The 24,390-nt window shown below is 49.6% G+C and overlaps 1 protein-coding gene across 6 annotated transcripts in view; it reads right to left on the reverse strand.

The window, feature by feature from the left end:
- LOC126575619 (protein bric-a-brac 1-like) overlaps window positions 1-23,871 on the reverse strand; it is a 120,208-nt gene extending 96,337 nt beyond the window's left edge. For 3 of the 6 annotated variants that reach the window (XM_050236402.1, XM_050236406.1, XM_050236407.1), the window contains exons 1-2: window positions 23,699-23,871; window positions 19,358-21,549 (exon numbers count right to left, since the gene is read on the reverse strand). In XM_050236402.1, coding sequence (XP_050092359.1) covers window positions 19,358-21,088 — 1,731 coding nt within the window. In that variant the 5' untranslated portion in view covers window positions 21,089-21,549; window positions 23,699-23,871. Of the gene's footprint in view, window positions 1-19,357; window positions 21,550-23,682 lie in introns of all 6 variants that reach the window. The other 3 variants (XM_050236404.1, XM_050236405.1, XM_050236403.1) reach the window with 3 other exon arrangements.
- Between the last annotated feature and the right edge of the window lie 519 nt (window positions 23,872-24,390).

A 24,390-nucleotide genomic window follows, 5' to 3' on the forward strand; every position in this document is an offset into this window, starting at 1 on the left:
ACTCCCAATTATCTAGCAACGACGACGACGCCGACAACGACGATGGCGACGTCTCTACGCGGTCTCGGCCCCGGAATGGAGATGTATTGTTTGGTTATCAAAGACAAAACAAAATAAATACCAAATCCAGCGACGACCGTCGACGGGATGAAATTCGGTCCCGAGGCCGCCGAGCACCAGCACGATGCGTAACGTAAATGCGAAATCGAAATCTCGAATGATAAATTTTATATAAATTCCGTCCACCATCGTCCACCGGTGGCCACCGAGGTGGTGCACCGAGTAGAGCGAGCTTGGCAGCTGCAGCTGCTGCTACTGCTGCTACCGGAGACCATCGTGCCCCGGGTGCGTATTATTGGATGCAAACGAGTTTTGTGCATTTCGGAGTCCGGTACGGTCCTACCGAAATCCGTCCGTACGCTCTCTCTCTCTCTCTCCCTCTCTTGTGGTGCGGGTGCACTTCCCTGTGCGAAGGAGATTCATTCGTTGGCCATTCGTACAGTCGGCATCTTTCTCGTTTTTCCTCCGGGAGCACCGTGTGCCAGCCAGCACCCCAAAATCCCAGCTGCAGTAAGGCCCTAGACACACCGGCATGGTGGACGTTCATCACAGAACGAGCAGCAGGAGTCAGCGCGGTGCGGTGGTTGGTGAAGAGATAAATTGAAAACGGGATGAGTGGCTCCGCGGTTCGGGAGTCGGAGTGCTACTTGGTGCACCGACGAACCCCTTGGAGCAATCACGCATTTGCGCGAAACCCATCATCAACAACATCATCAACAGGAGCAGCAGCCGCTACATCCTGGCAGACGTCACATACGCTCTGGAGTGGAGTATCATCGTGCCCCCCGAAAAAGGGCCACGGTATTCGCGGTATTTCGTTCCGTCGGATGCGCTGGTGCTGGTGGCAGCCTCGGGAGCTCAATCTTCGAAAAAGCATTTCAGCGTCAACAACGAAGAACAACCAAGCTAATGCCGGTGCTGGCGCTGGTGCAACGATGCACACGATCCCTGGACCGAAACCGCACTCAAGTCCGTCCCAGTGCATACCAGCCATTTGGGAGCGAGATGCAGGCAAAAACAAAGACAACATTACCGGGGCCCGCATTACGAATCCTGGGCCCTGGAGCCTCGTACGCAAAATGGGGGGCAGTGGGGGCCACGCAAGAAGCAAACCGCGAAAACCCAACGGCTGCATTCGAATCGCACGCACCCGTCCGTTGTTGTTGACTATCTTGTCGCGTACATACGCCCTCCTCCCCTCGCTGGCCAGGGCTCGAGGAAAACAAATATTTTATATTCTATTCCGGAGTGGCAGGCCGACCGGTCGGCTGCTGAAATTAGGCAACGTTCGCGGACTGGACAACGCAATGCAACGCAACGAGTCCTTCGGGATGCAAGTGCAGTCCGGTTCGGTTTGATTCGTTCCGGCGGCCCGCGGTCTAGACATGGCAACGCGGTATCGCGCTGTGGATTTATGTAGAGACCAGGCCGACCAGGTCCATCGCCACCAATCTTTCCGAGAACCTAAGGCACTAGATTCTGCTTTGCATAAGAGTTACACAAGTCCTGGGATGTGGAATTCGCCAAATAGCTTGTGTTTGGGTTTTCAGCAGATCCAGGATCCAGAATCGATCCGTGAACTTTAGCATTCGTTGTTGCTGTCTTTGGTTGGGTCAGTTTTTGATGGGAGGCGACCACCCCCCGGGGGGGTCCGGGGTGAACAGTTGCATTCCAATAATTCTTCTCGATTTTCAAGGGAGGGAATTGGTGGTTTGATACTTGGATCCGATACAGTCGGTGCGTGCGGGCATGCATGCACTGCGAAAAGGATGCTCTGGGGCGCAGAAATGCATAATGTTCGGACTTACTCGGACGGACGGTGGTTTCTGGGAGCTGCTGAGGTGGACTGTTTATCGTTTCTGAAATCTGATTGGTACATACCTAGAAGTAGCAGAAGAGATTAGGAGAACCATTAGCTCACGGGCAAAGGGCGGCATAAAATGTTTGGTAAATCGTATTGCAAAGTCTAATCATCGGTATTCCTATAAGCTCACAAGGATGCTCGTGTTACATTTAACATATATTGAAACACAAAAGATGTTGTAAAGCTCTTTTAAAGAGTAAATCCGAGAAATTGTAATTTGTTTTGTTTGTTTCAGTAAAAAAGGATTGTCCATATTTAATTTTACTAGCGAATTCAGTTTCCATTCAGAGAAATATGATGCAAATACTGGGCAAATCTTCACCCAGAAACCTGACTAGGAATTATGACGATACATCAATATTCAGAATTTAATTTAATACTTCCATTTCTACAAGTAAAATTAATTTACTTCATTTTCTTCCATCCACTGCATGCATTGTGCGTTAATTAGTAAACATTAGTTAAAATTGAAGAGCTTTTCCATACATTGAAACACATCAAAGAACCGATTCAACCGATTCATCTTGTACACTGACAATGGTTGTATTCAATGCAACATGTTTTACAAAAGGTATAGGCCCATAATTGAAAAACGGATCACACAAATATTGAACTGAGTCTTTTCAAGATTGAATTTAGATTTGAATAAAGCATCAAACACTGCCCTCGATTGAGTTCAAAATATGAAAGAGCCTCATCGTCCCTAAAAACTCACATCAAGGACACTGGAAATTAGGTTTATTTTGATCAACTCACCTCCCTCCCCAAGCAGTACAACCCATTGCCTGATCACTCCCCGAAACTCCTGAAGCTGGTCGAGAAGGTCTGACCGAGGCAGGTTACGAAAAAGGGGGATAATCGATTACATGGTGATTCAACATTTACACCCGCTTACTTACACATATTGGCCACAGGAGATGCAAATGTGCGCCAGAGGTTGGCAACCGACTCGGAATCGAAGCTCTTTCGGGGCGCTGTTCCCTTTCGTTCCCTAAACATTCACTCATTATTCAATAAACCTCGAGAGCCTCGAGAGCTGGCGAAGACCTCGAGAGTACCAGGTATTCCGGTGGATAATTGTAAACTCTCCTCAACACTCACCGCTTTCCCGGGGACACAAGCACCCAGACCATCCCACCAAGCGATCTAGGGTTTGTGTAATCTTACAAATTGTGTCCGGAATTCGCATCCGGGGATTTCCATGGCATCATGGCTGATGCCGTTGGCCAGCGACAGTGATGTGGAGCCAAATTCTGCCGTAGCATATCTCATTTATTAAGATAATAGCTAAATGACAAAGTATTTCCTTTACTTATCGGACGGAGCCCTAATTAAATAATGAAGATACTGAATTAATTAACTTGTATGCTCCGTCCGGTGCCGAGCATCGAGACCTCAGCATATCCATTCATGTGTTTCATGTGTCTCAGTCATGTGTTTCATGACATGCAGTGTGCGTGCGAGTGTTTGTGTCTTCATTATTGCAATGTATTTAATGGCGGATGCTGTCCACTACCCCTCCTCTAAACGGACGACGACGGACAATATTATCCTTTCGTTGCATAAATGCCTCATCCTGGCCGCACTCCACTACAAATCGTCTTCGTCGGCATCCGTCGACCGGGAGGGGGGCTCAATGTCCTCAATCTCGGTGCCAAGCCAAGTGCCGCCCGTCGTGATGCCGTCGACGCAAGGGGTTGACACTACGCCACCTGGTAAGCATGATTTGACCGATGTGCTTGTTGTTGTTGCTTGCGGCTGATCGCAGCTGCTGCTGATGACGATGAGAATGATGATGATGATGATGATGGTGATAGTGGCTATTTATGCTAAAAGGACTCAGCATGAAAACGGGGTTTGGGTGCCTCGGGAGTGAGCATGGGCAAGGTTCATGGTCAGCTCATGCAGGTCATGGTGTATATTCAACCCCGCCATTTTCCTCGGTTAAGTGTGCATACGAACAGTGCCTTTAAATAGCTCGCTCGCTTGGGCATGTCTTCCTCGTCCTTTTGCTTGCTTGCTCCGAGGAGTGGCTAATCAGAATACAACCGTCCAAGGGTCAATCGTTTGCCGCCAAAGAATCAATCAGGAGGAATACAAGTGATTATTAACAATTGAACCATTTGTACAGCAAAATACGCTACAGACTTTGCAGCTGATAGAGGTATTTACCAGGACATTCCTTCGGAAGAAACTAACACAACATTCGTTTGAGTTAGTTCATCAGTTTAGCATCACGTCAAACGCTTGCACTCAGTCCCAACACAACGTTCTACAAACATCTGGCTGTACTTTCCCCACAGAGCAACGACACTGATGGCCACAAGCATCTCTTCCTTTCTGTTTCATTCCACACCACATACCCACCACATTATAGACCACTTAACGTCGGTTCGGTTTGGTAGGATGCAAGCAACATTCCAAGGATTCATTCACGCCACTCTCTAAGCACACCATCTTCAGCCGTTTCTGTCGGGCACAATGTCGGGCAGCAACCTGCAAGACCTGCAACCTGCTGCTTCTTGCTTCTCTACCGAGACGAGACGACTTCTGGAGGAAGACTCTCTAGCCGGAAAAAGCCACGGAATGTTCAAGCCAGTGTTCACCCTGCCCTTCGGAACGTGCTTCATGCTTCCTTCTGCTGTTGCCATTCCGTAGTATTGGGTCAGTAGACGAGCATGTGCTGGGTGGGAAGTGAAAGTGAAACCACCATTTTACGATGTGCGACAATGGAGTTTAGGAGTTCTTTTTTGAATTACACGCAGACACACAGCAGAACTGGTGCACCGCAATCCCGTGTGATGCCATTTGGGGTGTTGGGTGTCCTATTTATAATCCGTCATACCAAACACATCAATTGATTGCACCCGTATTGCGGCTTGAATTAAGATGTTTTCCACTTCAAACTAAAGCTCGCACTCCACGCGCAAATGGACCGTTGGTGTTTGTACGGATGAAATCGACTCGCAAACGGACCACCCAGAAGCGAGCGAGCGTGCGCGCGCGCCTGCGATGGGAAGATGATGTGGCAGAGAAACGGTTTTTCCACGCCACTGACCGGCATTGAGGTGGAAAATTGCACCCCCCTTTAGCAGGGGGGGGGGGGGGGGGGTTTATCACACACATGAACACCACCACCACGAACGGTGGTCGGTTTCGTGCTGCACGCGCTGCTCGCGACAACATTCCCTTGGCGACTCATCCACGCGGTGATGAACTGACCGCGGTGCATTATATGCACTTTTCCCCATCCACCAGCACGTGGACATGTGTGTGTTCGAACCGGGGGGTTTGGTGTGCACGCATTGCATCCTCCTCTCCCCCCCCCCTCCCCTTGATGATGTGCTGACTGACCGCACACACATGACCGTCGGATGGATGGACACGGATCAACAAGTGTGCATTACTACGCTTGCACCGCCACCATCCGGTACGCCAGTGGTGCGGTGTCACCGGCAGCGAGTACCGGCCTGGTAGCATAAAGCTGCATCCTCCACGTGTGCTCTCTCTCTCTCGCTCTCTCGTGCCCTTGGCTCATGATGCTCTCCAACATGCAGTGCATCTCGCACCCTTTCATGCTTCACACAATTGACACTTGATGGTCGCGTTGTTTTTTTGCTTTCTTCGGACTCTGGATGTGCATTCGAGCTGCATGGCCACGATACCAAGTATCACAGGTAACAAACTTTCACTAACTATCATTTGGCGAGTGATGGGACTTTATTTAAAATGTTTGGCTACGATAGTAACTGTGGTTTGCAACCCGAACGCGGTTGAAGGCAAATGCAAAGCAAATTCACTAGTAGATAACAAGTGTCCTGATAGACATTTTAATAACAATTTTAATCGATTTTATATAGAAAAAAATCACTTACTCATACATTACAATGTCGCCACAGGCTATAAAAGAACTAAATTTGGATATTTAAGAGAATAATAGTTTACTTACGGTCATATACGATTATTATTGGGCCATAGAATAAAAGAATAATAATACAGGTGTGATATTTCAAACGTTTAAAGCGAATATCCATTTTAATAATAGCATCTTCGAATGCAAAGAAAAATTCTTTCACTTTAATTGCCGCCGCCAAGCGCTTCCAAGCTAGCAACATTATTTCAACCCCTTTTTGGCAGTTCTTATCGCAAAGTTGCTGATCGTAAAGTGTGTGATTATGGACTTTTATGCTCCATGATGTTCACGATGAAAACAAACTCTCTCTTTCTCGTTTATCTTCCCTGAATTCTGCATTCTGCTGCACTGCAACTGCTGCTAGAACTCAAAAAATCGACTGCAAAGTACTCGATAGGATGAGCAGCAGCGTTCAGTCGCTGCATTTTTGTTGCTAATACATTATCAACTTTCAATGGAAAACTTGAAAATTTTCCCGCCACAAACTTCACATTGAACCTCGGTTGCAGCAACAACATGCTTCGTATTTATGTCCACCAATCGCTTCCTGAAACGACAACGTAACGCCACGCTCCGTTATTACGCAATGGAGTTCCCCCTCTCCCACCTTTCATTTCCTCCCCCACAAAACACCAAGCGAAAAATGCAAAACATCGCGCAGAGCACACACCTTATGATGCATGTGGCCAGCCGGGGAGTGTAAAATAATGTAACAAACGACGGAGTGCTGCTGCTACTGCTGCTCCCCTCCAAAACCAAACAACATCATGTACCTGTGCCACTGCGAATGCAAGTAAAAACCGCCCAAACAAAAAGCGATTACAGCACCGAGAAGGAAGGGATGGAGGGGGGCACATTAGAAGGGATAAGGCGCCACAGCGAACACGAGACCGGCGGAACAATCTGGGCGCCAGAGCGCACACACCACACATGACCATCCGGGAGCGGGAGTTTTTCCAGCAAACGCGCGCGCGAGTGGGGCTTACAAAGTAGCTACAAAGTGTAAGCCAGCGTGTGGCATCGAAACTGAACTTCCTCTTCTTCCTGGTGCTGGTGTGGGTGCTATATGCACATATAATTTTAGCGAGAGCAACATTTCCATTTAATATTTATACTGCTCTAAATATTAAATATTATTTTAGAAATGAACACCCCGCACCGCACACGGCACCACGGCACGGGAACGCTTCGTCCTCGTCCTGGAGGTGGTGGTGTTGTGCGGGGTCCGTAGCGAGGATGCGCGCAGGGATGCAGGGTGGCAAAAGTAGCACTCTTCTTGATGCTTTTTTACACCTCTCCACATCACCAACAACCCAATACCGTGCTGGCCGCGCGGCATGGCAGCTTCACGCGGGCGAGTCTTTCTTTTCCGTTCGCCAGTTCCGTCGGAGCTTTTGCCACCCTTCTTCAAGGTTCTTGCCTGGGGGGGAAGAGGGTGCGCCCACCACCCCAACATGTGCATGTATGCATGAGAAGATGGGGAAGGCATTTTGCCATTTGCCATCTCTCGCTTCTTCGCTTCTGCTCTTTCGCTTTTGCTCGTGATCTCGCTCGCTCGTGTCTCTCTGTCAGCGTTGCACGGCGACTTCCTTGACGGAGGTAACTTTAGCATCCGACCGACGGCGCTCTAACCTCGGCACGGCAGGATCAGCAGCAGCAGCAGCAGCAGTAGGAGAAGGAGGAGTTGGTAGAAAGGTGGCGGAGTGAACATAAATATTACACCAGCATCAATGTTTAACGAATCTCGTTCGCCCGCTCGCTCACTCGGACGGCCGGCCAGCTCGCTTCTGACCCGGCAGGATGGCGCATGTTGCGAATATGTTGTATAGTAGTCACCGTTTAGATGTTGCTGATGTTTGGTTCCTGGTACCGCGATGCCGCTGCTGCTTGAGTGCCGGTTTCCGCTTTTGCCGCAAGCTTTTCGGAAGAAGGAAGTTCATTTCTTCCTCTCCTTCTTGAGCTCTTCTTCGTCCCCTGTGCCGTGAATGGAAGGGAAAAGGAACGCTTGGAAGAAGAACGCGGCCTCATGACATGGGAAAGGAGGTCAAAGGTACACTTTGTTGGCCGGGACAGCAACGGGAGCACGGGGACGGCGTATTTTACGACGGAATCGATCGGCTGCACCGCATGTTAAGGTAAGTCCTTGAGTTCTGGCCACCCCCGGGGGCGGTGATGAGGTGGTTTGCGAATTCTAATTTTACATTTCACCACCTGATCGAACGACTCTTCTTTGTGTGTTCGAGTGCGTTTGGTTGGTTGGCAGCTACACCAAGCAGTTGCTCCATTGGAAAACTAATTACAAATCGGGAATAGTGTGGTCCTCCAGTAGGACCTCTACAACTCCCTGTGTGTTCCAAAGCATTCGTAACCGCGCGCCGCGCGTGTCCCCTCGCATCGGTTTCGAGAAAGGACTCGCCATTATGATGGTGGCCAACCAACGGGGTCCTCAATCCTTTCGAAACGCTTGTTCCACGAGCCGGAACATGGTTTAACGGGGCAAGCTCCCGTGTTCGGTGTTCTGGTTGAGATCTGAGATTGGAAACACAAGACACGAACGGCCAGAGAGAGAGAGAGCGAGAGAGAGGTACCTCCCGACCCAACACGGACGGAACGGCAGTCCAACCGACAGACTGAACGACGAATACGATGGGCACCCATGCCGATGGGCTGGCCGGAGGAGGGAGGGAGTAGCAAATAGAATGAATATTTTATTGGCTCCAATGCTCCAGCGTTGTGTGTCCATGTGGAGCAGCTCGTATGCATGGCGTTCGGCGTTGCATTACTGCATACACACATACACACACATACATACACACAAACTAGTGTGAGGAGAAAAGGGGGAAGGAAGGGCACGAAGGATAATATTTTATACATTATGCACCGTATCCAAATAGTAATTTCAATTTCTCTACTCCTGCGCTCACACTTTTTGTGGCCCAGAAGTCCTGGACTCAGTGTGGATGTGCCTGTGTCTGTGTTGGTCGTGTTACTACCGATCGATGCCCGCTAGTGGCATGGCAATGGTTCCCAGGTCGGTCCCAGGATCGGTACATGGTTCTAATGTCTTTCTGCTTTCAAAACCATCCTGTAACCGTGAATTTGTGAATCGATCGAACAGCAGAGACGATTTCTAAGAATATATTTGTGCACTCCAGGGCCATCTAGATGATCAGAATAGGTCAAACGGTTTGTGGCTTCCAGATTTGTGTAGATTGAATTGCATTTAGCGCGGAACTGAAACCAGATTGAACCTTGTAATAACACCCCAACAAAGAAATCTCGGTTTTACATCCACTACCAACGCTGCTATCGGTCCAGAATCCGGAGGATACGACGTGACTGGGGAGTCCCGAGCTTCCCGAGTGAGGTGAAAAGGCATCTTCATAAACATTTCAGCGAACCGGCCCAGCAACAACATCGACGACAACGCCAGGCCGAACTCTAGCGATGATGATGATGATGATGATGATGATGCTTTGCTCACTACACGAGAACGACGATGGCGACCTCCCGTTCGCGCCCGAGGCGACGGTTGGCGAGAGATGAACTCGTGTTCGTCCGCGTCCTCGCGCGCGCGTGTGTCCGCCACGCCGGTACACTATCCCGTACTGGCCACGAGGATGCACTACTGAATCTTTTATGTACTAATCCTGCACTATTTATGTGGTATGTGGCCTCGCCACGAAAGCATGGCTGGTGGACGGCGACCTAGATGAGCCTCACTGAGCAGACCCTCTCCTCTCTTCCACTTCCGATTTTCCCGCGCAAGAAGGAAATGTGCTCACCAATACCACGGCACGAAGCAGAGCAGAGCAAATGTGAGCACGTGCCCACGTGAGAGAGCGAGAGAGCATAAGACCGGCTGAAAAGCGCGCGAGTTTTCCGCCAAAAACAACCACCGTCCCCAAAAAGGCAAGTCCAGGATTCTGGCGCTGGCTGGCAGGTATCATTGGCTCATCGTTTTTATCTCGCAGTTAATGCACTCAGTGCAATGGGTGCATCCAGAGCCACACTTATCGACACATTTGCATAACACCGTCCACCGGGATCTCGGGCATTTCTTCTCATTAATTTGTTCCGATAAAACATTCCGAGTCCGATGCTGGTGCCAGTGGACAGGTGACCAACGGCACGAGGATTAGATGGCCACCACTCTCTCCCCAAGCTCTGGTGGACTGAGCAGTAAGCCATCGTCTGTTCTGATCTTTGTGAGCCTCTCGTTCACAGCCAGAACCACCGTTCAAATCGATTTTCGGTGGTACGTTGGGTTGGTGAAAAGGTTGGCGAGCATGTTAAGTATATCTCTGACTCTCGGTCGGTCGGTCTCGGCACCTCGGTACTTATTGTTTGGCTGGAACTGACATCCTGACCTCGCACACAACACGAGCAAACGAGCACCAACGGGAGGGAGGAGGGGCACAAAGGAAATCCAAATCATAAAATATGAAATTAACATTCTCCTGCCGGCTTCGTGGCCAACGATCCAAGGCCAACGACGGAGGAATTTGAGTTGCAAATACATTTTAAGGGTCCCTTCGGCTATTCGGTCGCGGCCTCCAACCTCTAAAACGCCGTCACCAAGTGCCACGTTTGCAAAAATGGAAATAATATGCAGCCAAGCGCCGGGTTGCAGTCTGAGCTCCGGCTTGTAACTGGCCTCTCTCCCTCGATTCCACTCCAGGCCGCCATTGCTGCTGCTGCTGCTGCTGCTTACGTAAAAAGCAATCATCGGCGTCAACAGCGCACGGCGTCACATTATTCATTGAAAAAAGAAAAATAATAAAAAGCAACAACGGTGCAAAAAACAAAACAGTTATGGAGAACTGATAACGACGGTAGGAGGAGGGGATGGCGGTGCATTTTGATGCGAGAATGCGACGTGCGTGCAGTGACAGTGACGTGCCTAGCGAGTTAGAACCAGATTAAGAAAGGTTAGGCAAGTTCGGGCGACGTGACTTCGTCGACGATTTGAAGACCTTCAAGACGAGGCCTTGCCGAGAAACTGCATCATGTGGTGACACACGTGACACCTCGCACACTGGCTGGCTGCAGTTCCAAAATCAAACAACAACAATCAAACTGCACTCTCGCAGGTAGAAGGGTAAGGTAAGTAGAACTGGCACGAAACAAACCTTGCTGGCCTTCCCCACAAATGGTAGCACCAGCAACAGGGGCACTATCATCACACCCTGAGTGCACAAACACAGACGGTGAGGTGCAAGTGCAACTGCAGAAGTACAACAAAAAAACCTAATAAATGCACATTCGATTGCATCGCGACCATTGTTTGTACGAGGGTTCTCCAGCAGGAGGCACCACGAGGTAACGGGGGCTGCCCACCTCCCCTCCTGGCCACTACTAATCAACCTTCCTCCCTTTCCCTCCACACGATCTCGCGATCTGGTTTGCTCACGTAGTCACACACGGGCACCGCAGCGTGTGTGTTATTATTAATAATAAAGTATTAATTTTGTTTACAACTAAGCGCTACCCTCTCCCTCGCTCGCTCCCCATTGCTGTGTGGCCATTGTGTGTGCACACGAACGTACCGAGTGCAATTGCAACGAGTGCACGCGAGGCTGGGAAGTGCATCGTGATGGCGACGGCCCCAAGAAAGACGATGATGAATCGAAGGAAATCTAATGCCCAAGCGAGCTCGCACTTGCACTCGGGAGAAGCGATTTGAATAATGCAATTTTGTACCGTCGATCTACCGGGATCACCCTCATTCCTCTCTCTATCTGCCACTCTCTCCCTCCCTCTCTTTGTACTCCTATCATCGCAATTATTAATATTGATTGCTGGCCCGCGTGACTTCGAAGCGGCTGAGCTAGAGAGCGAGCACGAGCTTGAGTCGCGTCTACTACTTAATCCCTCCACCACAACCGCACAACCGCAACGGCCACAATGCACATTTTCGCATTTTATTTATGCTTCTGTGCCCCCTCACACAGTCTGCTCCCCTTCTCTGTCTCTCTGACTCGTTTGCTAAGCTAATAATCGTCATAATGTGCATTGCATTGTATGCAGCGCAGCGCAGCGACGCGTTGTGTTGCTGTTGGCCCCCGTGCGATGTGGAGTGCACATATTGTATAAAACTAATTATATTACTACCTCCACCCTCCCCTTTTGTGCATTCCAGTACTCCACTTGGCGGCCGTACAGACCATCGAATGGGTTACTCGTCGTCCGGCTTGCACATTAACTGCCAGCTTCGGAGCGACTACTAAACCCTTCTCGTCGAGTGCTACTACTACAACTACTTCTACTCTTACTCTTCTGTTCTCTCACTCTCCAGCTTCTGTTTCGTAACACCTTGAGACGGGAGCCAAAAGGCCAAACGCGTAATAGAAATGCATCCATTGGAAAAATGTCGATTAAAATTGAGAAATTCAAATCGTGGGGGGAAACGCATTTCGAGGTTGGGTTGTGGCGGTGGTTGTTGTTTTTTCTTTGGTACCTAGCGGGGCTAGTGGTGCCATGAAAAGAGCTGCATTGTGCTGCACCGATGTTGCACGGTAGTTTTGCTGTTGCAGTGGCCACGAGATGTAATAGTGCTTAGTAACATCCCAGGGCAGTGGAATACCTTCTCTCTCTCCTTCTCTCTCTTTCACGTGGAATTGTGCAGCGTCATCCATTACCATTTAGTAATAATCATCATTCTCCTCTCCTGCCCACCTTTATGCCGATTGACCGTTGCAAGCTGATCCGAGATCCGAGAACCAACCGAATGTGTGCTGTCGATAAACCGCGTGATCAAAAATGTTTAGCGCGAGGCACGATCCGGTTTTTAGCGCAAGCAAAAAAAAAACAAAGATGGACGGAACTAGCGGCTGGGGTGCTCTATTCGGTGCTGGGTGGTCAGAACGGTAGCCAGCATCTCGACGCAACGAGCGATAGTGTTTTGCGAAGGCCTGAGAAGGCCTTTCCTTCGGTGTGAGTGCCACACCAAGGCGGGCGGGGTTGATTGTTAATAATTATTGTTGTAATTAACCTACACCACCGGCGCAGGGGTTGTGTGGAGTGAGAAAAATGTTACTTTTTAAGGTCATAACGAGACTCAGCACCGCCGGTACCGAAACGTGGGCCACTCGTTATCAAGCGAAACGGTGAAACGCAATTCGATCGAACAGATTCGATTCCGAGCTCCACTCTACAATCATCTTAATAAAAAAAAAACATTCCAGCCACCATAAAAGGGCTCCCAAGCGATGCTCACCTTCGACGGGCCTGCGAGGGGTGGCAAAGATCATTTGTTGCGATAACGCAGGTCTTATACTAATGCTTTATGACGCCTGTTAGCTCGCGCCAACTCATTATAACATATATTATTTCGCTGATCGTCGCACCATAGGCCACAGTCGCGAGCGCGCTCTAATCAGGGTCAGAAACACCGAACGTAGCATCACCATCAGGATCGACGAGATAAGCGGTGTTACAGAAATAAATATTGCTATTTATTTTTAAATCCCGCGTAGCTGATCGTGGCACGCCATTCACGGATGATCGACAGCGGGATTCATTCGGTCCTCGGCTGCAATCTACGCCACGGGGTTTTTTTTTGCGTGGTGGCCATCGTAAAAACAACGATTAAAGGCGCTGCTACGAGCATGGCTTTTTGATGGCCTGTGTCTGTGCCAGTGGCTCTGTGTGTTCATGTTAACATGTAGTACACATCTGTGTACACAAAACACTTCCAAGAATGATGAGGCTAATGTTTTATTAATAAGGGATTGCAATTAGTTCAGCGAACGGGATCTTCGGAACATTAGAAGCCGCCGAATAGCTCAACAGATAGACAGAATGATGATGATGATGATGTGATCATGACACGTGAACCGATGATGCCATCAGAAGATGGCTCTTGAGGAGCGCACTTATCAAACAAATATCGTAAAAGAGCAACCAAAGTGTCGCGGCCACTCGTACAGTGTCGTAAAATGCGGGCAGATGAAACGCGGTCCACGAAGCTCTCTACAGTCCATTAGGCGCACGAGAGAGAACTAATATTCACATTTGGTGATTGCCAGTAATTAACTAAATTGTAAAAATGGAATACTAGATACTTGGTGACAATTTGGTTCCTAGGTACAAACGGAAATGTTTCGCTTGATGAGTGAGGAGTGATTAGGAGTTTGAAGCAGAGCGCTGTAAAACATTATAAAAGTATACAAAAACAGCAGAGCAATATTAATAAATTATAGATTTCACACTATTTCTCTTCTAAAGGCTGATCTAGAGGACAGTTGGCCTTCAAACAAATCTTTCTTCGACAATTCGTAATGGTTCCAACAGACCACCGCTCAAGACATGAAGCTTCAGAGTGAATTTGATAAAACCAGCGGGATTCCCGGTCAGTATAATAAAGGACCACGAATAAACCGAGTGATTGACCCCACAATGCTTCAACGACGATGATCACGCAATAATTAGCGTTGATTCGGGCACCAGCAAATGGATGAAACATCTTATGCATCATCATCATCATCATCCCCCTTGCCAACCGAGCGGAAAAGGCGAGCGTCATAAAAGAATAAAATTGATTAAAAAATGGAATTTGATTGTCCCCTTATCAAAACAGCGGGACAAATATATATTTCATCATCCCAGGCCCCTCACTGATATTAAACTTGGGGTTTAGAGCGCGACTCACCCCAACGACGATGGGTAATTGTGCTTCTGGCTTTAGTATTTGTTTTATTGCTTTCCACCAACAGCCCATCCTAGCGTACCCCATTGGGCCTTGCGACTGGCATGACGATGTTAAAAATCGTGTTAATTGTATGATATGCTCGATACATTCTACCACCGTCCCCTTCAGCTTTCCATTTACAAGCGATCAACAATCTTGCTAGAGCGACCGAAAGACGAACAGAGAGAGAGAGAGAGGCGCGAGAGAGACAAAGTATCCCATCGAGCTAATTGTCATTTGAAATCGAATCGAATCGAAGAATCGTGTCACCGAACCGTCGTCATCGGCCCCCTTCGAGGAAAGAAGAAGAAAAAAAACAGGGTAGAAACCGAAACAAACAAACCGCACACGCTGTTGACGTCATCGCTGGGGCAAGATAAAACAAAAGCAGATGAAAAAAACTAAAAAGTAAATCGAAGATGTTTATCAATAAATATATAGCACCTTCCGCGGCACCGGCCAGATCGGTCTATACTGGCGCGGTACACCCGGGCCTTGTTCAATTATTTTATCTTATCTTCGAATTATGCTCAATTACATTGTTATTTGGATGGCACCGTAAATTGTGCCCCAAGTGCGTGTCCTCTCCATGGCGTGCACCTTCCCAGTGATTGCCCTTCGCAAGTGGAGAAAAGGCTTATCGAGTTCCGGCGACTCACCTGTTGCATGCTCTGTATAGCTCCAGTTCCCGTCCATGGGGAAGCAGGGCTTGGCTAGCGACAACAACAGTCCTCAACAGCTGATTTACGACAATCGCAATCGACAGTGCTGCTCGTGCTGCTGCTGCTGCTGAGGGCTATATTTTGTAACATTTTATGATCGATGCTGTGGGCTGCGGTGACCTCCTATTCGGTCGGTCGAACGAGCGCCAGCAAAGCTAGGAAGTTGGAGCTAAGGTAAGCGATAACGAAACCGCTACGTCACTCAAGTGTATGTGAGTGTATGTCTGTTCCTGGCAAGTAGAATTATGTCATCCGGCGCAAACAAACGGAGCAATTGCTACACACCATGCAACCGCCCACGAGCGAAACAGAAGAGAGAAGATCATCCCGTCCGTCCCTAGCTCTATGCTAAGCGTGCGAGATGAAGCGTGGAGGCAGAACAATTGTTTGCTTCTCGTCTGGCTGGCGTAGAGAAGATCAATATTTGGCTCTACCACTCAGCCACATAAGCTTGTGTGGAGCGGAGCACGATTGGTTCGTTCTCGATTCGGCTCCCAAGATGATCATTTGGCAAAATCGGAGGCCCTAGGAGGATCCGTTTGGCGCCAGTACCTACTGCCATGTGATCGCACTCCATCATCGTGTGTTTTACATGGGAATTGCGTCCTTTTTGCGCACATTTTCTCTCTTCACATTAACGGTACTCAATGAACGAACGAAAGATTTCGGAACAATGGCCACATACACACTAGAGAGCCAGTCAGTGCATTCAGTGCAGGTTTTTCCGCTCATTTCTCCTCCCCTCTTTTGGGGGGGACCATTTATGAGTCATTTTTCTCGCCATCACCACCACTATCGCCTAATGACATCAGCAGCCACCGAGTGAGAGCCGGCTTGATGTGACGTCGACGAGGAATTTGTCTATAAAATGTAATGTTTGTTTGTAACAATGGCCGCTGTGCTGCTGTGCGGTGGTTAAACCATCGAAGCGTATGATAGTCGACGTGTGACGCACCGCGATGGAAGATTCCGTTGAAGACACACAGTACAGCAAGATGTACGGTGTGCTAGTGCATGTCGCCAAAGGTACACGCAGCGTGTTCCGTTATTATGTGCCTTGGCATGGAGAGGGAGCACGAGCGAGCGCGTCGCGCGTCGTTTACTGCACTCGATACTCATCAGAAAAAGATCTAGATCGCCGTTCTACGGGGTGCTCCGGAACGGCTACAGCAACATATGGATACATATTGACAGACCAACGAGTGCACGCCAGTCTGGCTGGCCCCTTTCGTTAGCAAGAACACGCACATCCAAAGATGGATCCAAACGAAGAGCGACGACGTAAAGGGTGGATAGAAGGGGGCGGATCTGGATCAGTGTGGTGGAATACGATATCGAACGAAGGAAATAAATTTATCCAAAGAACGTTGAAACCAACGGGAGAGGCCAACCAGCCACCAGCAGCACCAAGCAACAGCAGCAGGAGCTACAGAAGGGCACTTACTTTGGAAGGCATTTTCATTAATAACATCATACATTTTATTACACCAGTCTCCCCGTCGGGGCTGGCACTCCCCAAACCTCCCTGTTCCATTATGTTTGCTTACACACAGCCGCACGCCGCCACTCGACTCGAGACTCGCTCCTCGAAAAAGGTTTTCGGATTGAACGAGTAGCACCAGCGGCGCAGCACCAGCGACAAACAGCAGCTCGCGCTCACGCTCATGGAGGGTGAAACAGGGGGGAGCGAGTCGTTTTTTCTTATTAATAAATTATAATTTATATATTTTTATCGTCGCACGGTCGGTCCAGCGCCAAGCACGCTACCGCTCCACTCGCGGGCACGGAATTGTGTTGTTGTCGTTGAAAGTCTCGGGAATGGGACAGAAAACCGAGCACAGAACAGAACAGAACGCCATTCGCGTGGATTCTTGTAGTCCACGCAATTTGGGGTGGGAGCGCGGGAGGTGCGCTTTGTTTTGGCCTAGTGGCGGAGTCCAACCAGCTGGCCCAATGTGGTGTTACTCGCGATCATTGAGAGCCAGGCCAGGCCAGGAGCAGTTTTGTTTTAGAAAAATCGAAAACATTTAAACCCAATCGGGAGTTGCTTAGCTAGAGGAAAGCGGTTCGCTGCCGGTCGCTGTACTGGTGGTGATAAGAGATGAGATAGGAATCGTTTATGGACTATGGGCAAAGTGGTGCGGTGCGCGAAACGGTTGTTAGGTATCGTGGTTGCCTTTAAGAGAATATCATTTCTGGATGACGTGAACGTCGCTTAGAATTTTTTTTAATTAAATTTTCTAAAGAGTTTTAGGAGTGCCGATAGTTTCTTGATCATAAAGCTAGTGTTATTTAAGAGCTTCTCTAGTTTCTGTGTTTAATAAATCTCATAAATAAAATTATTGATATTTGTTGGGTGCTTCTTTCGTTATATTAACATGAAAATCCAAATAACATTGATCGTATTGTAGATTGTGTCCCTCTAGTCCCTCTACAGTTCTAGCTCTAGTTTAGGAAAGAAATTGCAATACATAAGATTTTAATAGGCTGATTTCAAGAACTGATGGAGGGTATTTTATAACATACTAGTGTTTAGCAAAATGATTTTTTTATGAAAGTCAGATACATGCTTTGTTAACAACTATTATCATAATCTTAGAGCATTAGCGATGCTTTGGAGATCCATTATCACGAATAGAATCACGAATGAGACCATCCTGTGCTCTTTACCCTAATATTAATGCTTCGAAAATATCACAATATCAATCGATTCATCCTTTTTTTTTGACCACCCGAATCGGCCCCAAAGTGTGCGGCTCTGGAGATCAGACCGCGCTCCATTCCCCCCGAACAGCTCCCACCATTCAGCCGATCAGCGAAACGTGCTGTGCGCGTTGTGCGTCGCGAGAGCTCGCTCGCGAGCCGCATATTTATATTAGTGTTATTATTTTTATGATTTTTTATGAGTCCAGAACCATGGTCCGGGTGGCCACGGTGTCGGCGATGGTGAACGCACCAAAGCGACCATCGGGATGCAGGTTGGAAAGAGGGAGCGGCTGAGGGTGCATAAAGTAAAAATGTACACATTTTATTTATTTTAATGTCTCCGGTCCTTCGGTTCGACCGTTGGTTTTCGGCTTTTAAGAAGTATTCCTCCCGCATTCCCTGCATCTCCTGACTGGCTCCACCAATAACGAGGCAGCGAACGAAAGAGAGAGATCCAGAATGTTTGTTTCATTCGTTTCGCTCCGGAGCAAAGAGCAAACCCGCTGCTGTGCGGCGCGCGATGGCGTAAGAAAGGCCAAAGGCATACCGGCAATCGACCGACCGCATGATGTTGGCATGACATCGGTGACCGTGTGGGTGTGCTGCCACCCAACCGCCCCTTTTTCAACCCTTCCTCCCAAAACACCCCCTTTCTTTTCTGGCTAGCTGATGTGTATGGGTTAGAGGGAAAGAAAAGATAAAAACGGAAAGAAAAAGACGCTACCAACGCCAATATAATATATATTTAATTTGTACACCACCCACCCCCCCCCCCTTCCCTTTCCAACTCGACCATATGCTCACCACGGAGCACACGGCGGACGAAGTTCACACAACCACCCCTTACGCCGGAAGCATCAGACCGCGTACCCGGAGAAGAAGTGTTGTCAACGGATGTCAACGATCCTCACTCCGTTCGAGGTCGGTGGGAGGGGTGGTGTCGGAAGTGGAGCAATAAATAGTTTAAAGCATGTTATTTCAGGAACATGTAAATGCTCCCTTCGACTCGCTACCATCGGTTGTGTTGACTTAAAAGCAACTGTCTAGACTGGAAGACGATTCGATCTTCGTGCACTGGAGAAGCATAATAGTCTGGCAGACATATCTATGCTGCTGTTGCTGCTGCTGCTGCTATTACTTTTCCCCTTTATTATGAGAACCCCATGGCGAGTTAAGATGATGAGCGTCTAGGTTTCTTGCTGCAACAGACCGAACGAACTCTTTCCGAAGTTTAGTTTCTATTTTTAACAATTAGATCCCTTCAAGAAACGCATCACTGGCTAGCCCTGGAACTAACGTTACTAGACATCTTTTCTATGCTTTCTCCCTTTCTTATCCCTTGTCTTATGCTAAGACAACATACCACCTTAGAACAACATAAAGGAAGCTCGCACACTTACCCTTTCTTCCTCGCGAATCATCTCGGCGATGCCCGGTTTGATCTCCATATCGTCCGGATGTTGGTTGGTGATCGAGGAGGAAAGCGACGACATTGCGGACATGGCGGCCGTATCGAGGGCCGGCGGAAGAGGGAAGGAGGCGAGCGAGTTGCTCGAACCACCGCCACCACCGCTCGATTGTGCGATCGTAGCTGACGTGTTGGGTGGAATGGGCGAAGGCACATCGTGCCCCGGATCCGGTCCACCGGCACTGTCTGCCGGACTTCCGATGCTGCTCCGCTCACCCGAGGGCCACCGGCGCTTCCGGGCACTCTTCGGGGTGGACGCTTGGACGGCAGCGACCGCAGCAGCGGCCTCCAAACCGGCCGCCCCCAGTGGCCACTCGCCGGCTGCGGCTGCTGCAGCCGCTGCAGCTGCTGCCGCAGCCGCTACACTGTTCAGATCGCGTGGCGAAAGATGCGTTTCGCGGGACAAATCCCGCACACCACCACCACCACCACCACCACCGTTGCCCGGTCCGTACTGGCCAACGTCTAGCCGGTGCTGGTGCTCTTTGGTGGAGTCGCGGTCGCGCGGTGATCGTTGCTTCTTGGCAGCATTCGTCGCCGTCACTCCGGCTCCCGATGACGACGCTCCTGCTGCTGATGAACCACTTCCGGCGCCACTCGTTGCCGTACTGGCCGGTCCTCCTCCACTGCCATTCGCCAGCAGCGAGCTGTGTACGATCGCTAGCGGATTGATGAGTTTCGCTTCACGTACCGCTTCCGACTCGAGATCGAGCCCTGGGCCGCGGCTTCCCGAGCGACTATCCGTTGCCACCTCACCCGGACCGGCCGTATCACCGTTCACATCGGCCAGCCCCCGGATCTTGAGCATTTCGGCCACCTTGAGCAGCGGGCCGATCTGTTCCTGGCTCACGTTGATCTCGCCCTTGTACATAAACTCCACGATCGCCTTCAGCTCGGACCAGCTGACGTCTCGCATGATCACGATCGGGTGTTTGCACGGATTATCGAAGAAGAGCGTCTGGAAGTAGGGACTGCAGGCGGACAGGACCATCTTGTGCGCCTTCATCGATTGGCCATCGCAAGCGAGCGTCACATCGACGAACGATTCACTCTGCAGCAGCTGATCGAACACGCTCGTTAGGTTCGTTTGGTAGTTGTTCCAGCGGAGACAGAACTGTTGGCCACTACCGCTGCCGGCACCCCCTGTCGGTGAACTGGCACCTCCGGCGATGTGATCGGCTCCAGGGCTCAAGTGTTGTTGTGATGACGCTTGCTGTTGCGTGCGCGATTGTGGTCGGCCACTACTACCGGGGGCCATTGGAGGGATTGGACTGCTGGCGGCCGACTTGTTGCCGAGATGGTGATGATGCTCCATTGCGAGTGGTGACGAGGGAGGTGATGCTTTGACGACGTTCGAATGCTGCTGCTGGTGATGCTGCTGCGGATCGTTGTCGATCGTCGTTGGCAGGAGCGAACGTTTCAGCGAGAGCGATGACAGCGAGGACGAGGAAGACGAACTCGATGAGGACGAGCTGGAGGAGGAGGACGAACTGGACGAGTTGTGGTGCGCTGGCCCGGGTCCTTCCGTGTTACCGGGTGTACCGGCTTCCTGGCGTTGTAGTTGTTGCTGTTGCTGTTGCTGTTGCTGCTGCTGTTCGTGTCCAGCGGATGGTGACGAATGCGGCACCGTTGTTGCTGCTGGCGGTGGCGTATCCGATGGCATGGCGATGGCTGAGCTGCTGCTCGCCTTCCACTCTCACACCACCGTACTGCGATCGAGTCCTGCCGCTCGGTATCTATCGTATCAGAGTGTGTTTAGCTTCTGTTTTCCACTATCAGCGAACTCTTAACGCACACGATGAAAAAACACACACAGAACGGATACTTTTGTCACGAACCACTAGCGTACTAGCGAGAATATTGTTGTCAAACCACGCTACGTGCTACTTTTGGACACTTCGTCTTCGATTAGCACTAAACACTCACGCGCACACACTGCACTACACTGCTGATCTACTACTGCACGATTGCTTGCGTTGTTTTTGGGCACATTTTTGACGTATCTTACACTACATAAACTTTACGAAACAACAGCTTGGGACACCAACTGGAACGCATACACTGTCTGGTTCGGAGATACTATTACTGTTTTACTGGAATCGTTCATCTTTGCTGTTGAACAAGCTACACCACGACGCCAGAAAGGAAGAGAAGCAAACGAAATCATAATGATGATGATGATGATGATGATGGTGCTGGAGAGGCGATGCTTAACTGTCGCTATCATCGCCATGATTAGAAGTAACCGGAAAGGACAAACTCCTCTCATGTGTCAGTGAGCGAGAGAGTGAGCGAGAGAGAGAAAGAGCAACCTTCCACAATCCATCCCCAGCGCAATCTCCGAAAGCGTGCGCCCACATCCTTTCAAAACACGCGCCCACGATGACACACATACAAGCACGAGAAGCACGTGGCTCTGCTGATGTTCGGGGGAGGTTGAGCGCATCCTCAAGCACCCAGGAAGCATCGCGGCTTCCGGTAAGATGCAGTTTAACCAATTCAAAAAGACGTCAACTCCCTCCACCCACTGGGGTCCCATTAGATTCGTGTTAAGTAAGTTATTATCAAACATCAGATAGATAAATAGGAAGGTTGGGAGGAGACAGCGACAGCAACGTCCACAACTTAATTGTCCGGCATCAAATTAGACCGAAACCGAACTGTTGCTGGTGATTGTTTTTCCCTCAACTCGACGTCGCATTTTGTTAAAACAAACTGCTACGTTGTGGCGCTGTGGCGCTGATGTCGTTGGACACTTAATCACCTTTTAATGTCTCACTTTTCCGGCCAAAGGGGCACACTGCGCTCCGGTGACGGGAAGAAGAACGGTTTTTTTTCGGCTAAGAATTGCCCATTATAGAATCACCATTTGTGGCAAGCTAGCAATCGGACCATCTCTCTCCCTAGCTCTATCTCTTTCGCTAGCACGCGCTCCTCTCCACTCTACGATCACCGGGAATTACCAGAGACCCCTCTCGACCGGCTTACAGCATTCCCGGGGTGGGGGCGCTCTGTTGTTTTACTTCTAATGCCACGTTTCCGCCTTCGGTGGCCCCGATTTGTTCCGTCTTCTTATGGTGCGCTGGTTTATGGCCGCTTCCTGCCACCCTTCCTGGGGTCCCCGAGCCCTGGCCAAGGGGTTGTTTGCTCAGCTGAGCATGCTTTCGCGCATCTTTACCCACCACTCTTCTTCTTTCTGGAAGAAGAAAGAAAAGAAGCGGCTCCCATGGATGGAACGAGCCTCTAATCGTTTATTGCTCACTTCTAAGACAATTAAGCGATTGCCAAACCGGGGAAAAACTTTGCATTCTGACTTCGCAACCAATGGCCATTGCCAATGAAGCCAATGCACAAAGCGTGAGGATCATACAAAAGTCACGTTGCGTGCGTGGTTGCTGGCTAGCATAAAGCCCTCGATTCTGCGTACCAAGTGATGAAGCGCATTCCAGATGTCCAGACGCGTTAATGATCATCGAACGCAGCTGGAAAAGAATGGCACAAGCACCCTCAGCACAGTTGAGTTCTGTGCAATTGTTCTTAAGTAGCTTCATGCTGCTCCTTTCATTATGAGACTTATCGAGCTCGAGTACATCAGGAGCATCGCACACGCATACACTTCGCTGGCTGGCTGACCGCTCCTTCAAGCACCTGTTCCCGGGTACCAGGGTGCCGGTAAAAAGTCCGGCAATAAATTAACTCCTTCAAAGCAGCCCACCTCAATCGATCGATCGCTGCTGCTTGTCTGTGTTCTTCCTGTGTGCGTTTGCCTGTGTTGCCATCCATCTGATGGCTCCAAAACATTCATCTTGCCACCTCATCCCGGCATTCAAACTGTTCATCGGCTTGTTGAAGCAATTACTTGTTAGCGGTGCACTCTCCCTTCTATCAATCTCCTTCTCTCTCTTGCTCTCACAGCTTCCTCTTCTCACGTAAACCTCCTCCTCCTCTTGTTTGATGACGTTTTAATAATTATTACACAAGAGGCGCGCGCCCCGCATCAGCTTCCACCTTCCACGCGCGCACCTCACTCCGGAGTTGCACACAATCTGTCTGGCGATCTGTCGCGGTCTTATCTGCCTGCTGCTGATGCACCGTTTGTTGCCGTTCGCGGACACTTGTGAAGCGTCACAAACGTTCGCAGCATCACCACTTTTGTGGCCACTTGTAAATGAACGACCACGAAAATTCGAAAGAAGTCAACACTTGACAAAAACACACAATAAACCGGGACACTAGGCACACTGACCGATCGAACACCAGAACAACTCATCACCTGTTTATGCTTTTACTGGGTGAACCGGTGCCGACCGTGCTGCTACTGCCTATGGCAGAAGAAGTTTTCCGTGTATTTTTCCCCAAAACACCAAACAACACGCGGGCGGACGTCGTTGTCGCGATGATGCACGCCACGACTGTCGTCAGCTGCTACGGAGGCCAGCGCGCTATGCCGCGGCTGAATGGTTCGTGACTCTGGTGCGTACAGGGCCCGGCATCGTCGGACAGCAACAACGAACGAACGAACGGCCGAGCAAACGAACGAACGAACGACAACTCCCGGAGCTCTCGGGCGAAACCCATCATGCTGGCCGATGCTGCTGATGCTGGTGTGCGTACGCACATAAATCCGTAATGCTTCGGTGTGTCAGTGTTGTTGTGCTCCAAGACACTCGTCATCGCGCTTATGTTTGATGTTAATATGAATTGAAACATAATTTTAATTACTAAACACTTTAACCATCATTAATGTTAAAAGATTAGGTAGTTTTAGTAGAAATATATAATATCAAAAGGGAACTCATGTGATACTACCATTTAAATGTGTTAAAAAAAGGTTTAATATTTGAATTTAAATTGTGTTGCGAGCGGTCCGTGAGAAGTTTTCTCTCGCCAGGTCGGGTTCGGCTTCGTGCTCGGCTCGTGCACGCGTTCGGCATCCGCTCTCTCGAGTTCTCTCTCTCTCTCTCT

The sequence above is a fragment of the Anopheles aquasalis genome, chromosome 3 (assembly GCF_943734665.1).
Source record: "Anopheles aquasalis chromosome 3, idAnoAquaMG_Q_19, whole genome shotgun sequence".
NCBI lineage: Eukaryota > Metazoa > Arthropoda > Insecta > Diptera > Culicidae > Anopheles > Anopheles aquasalis.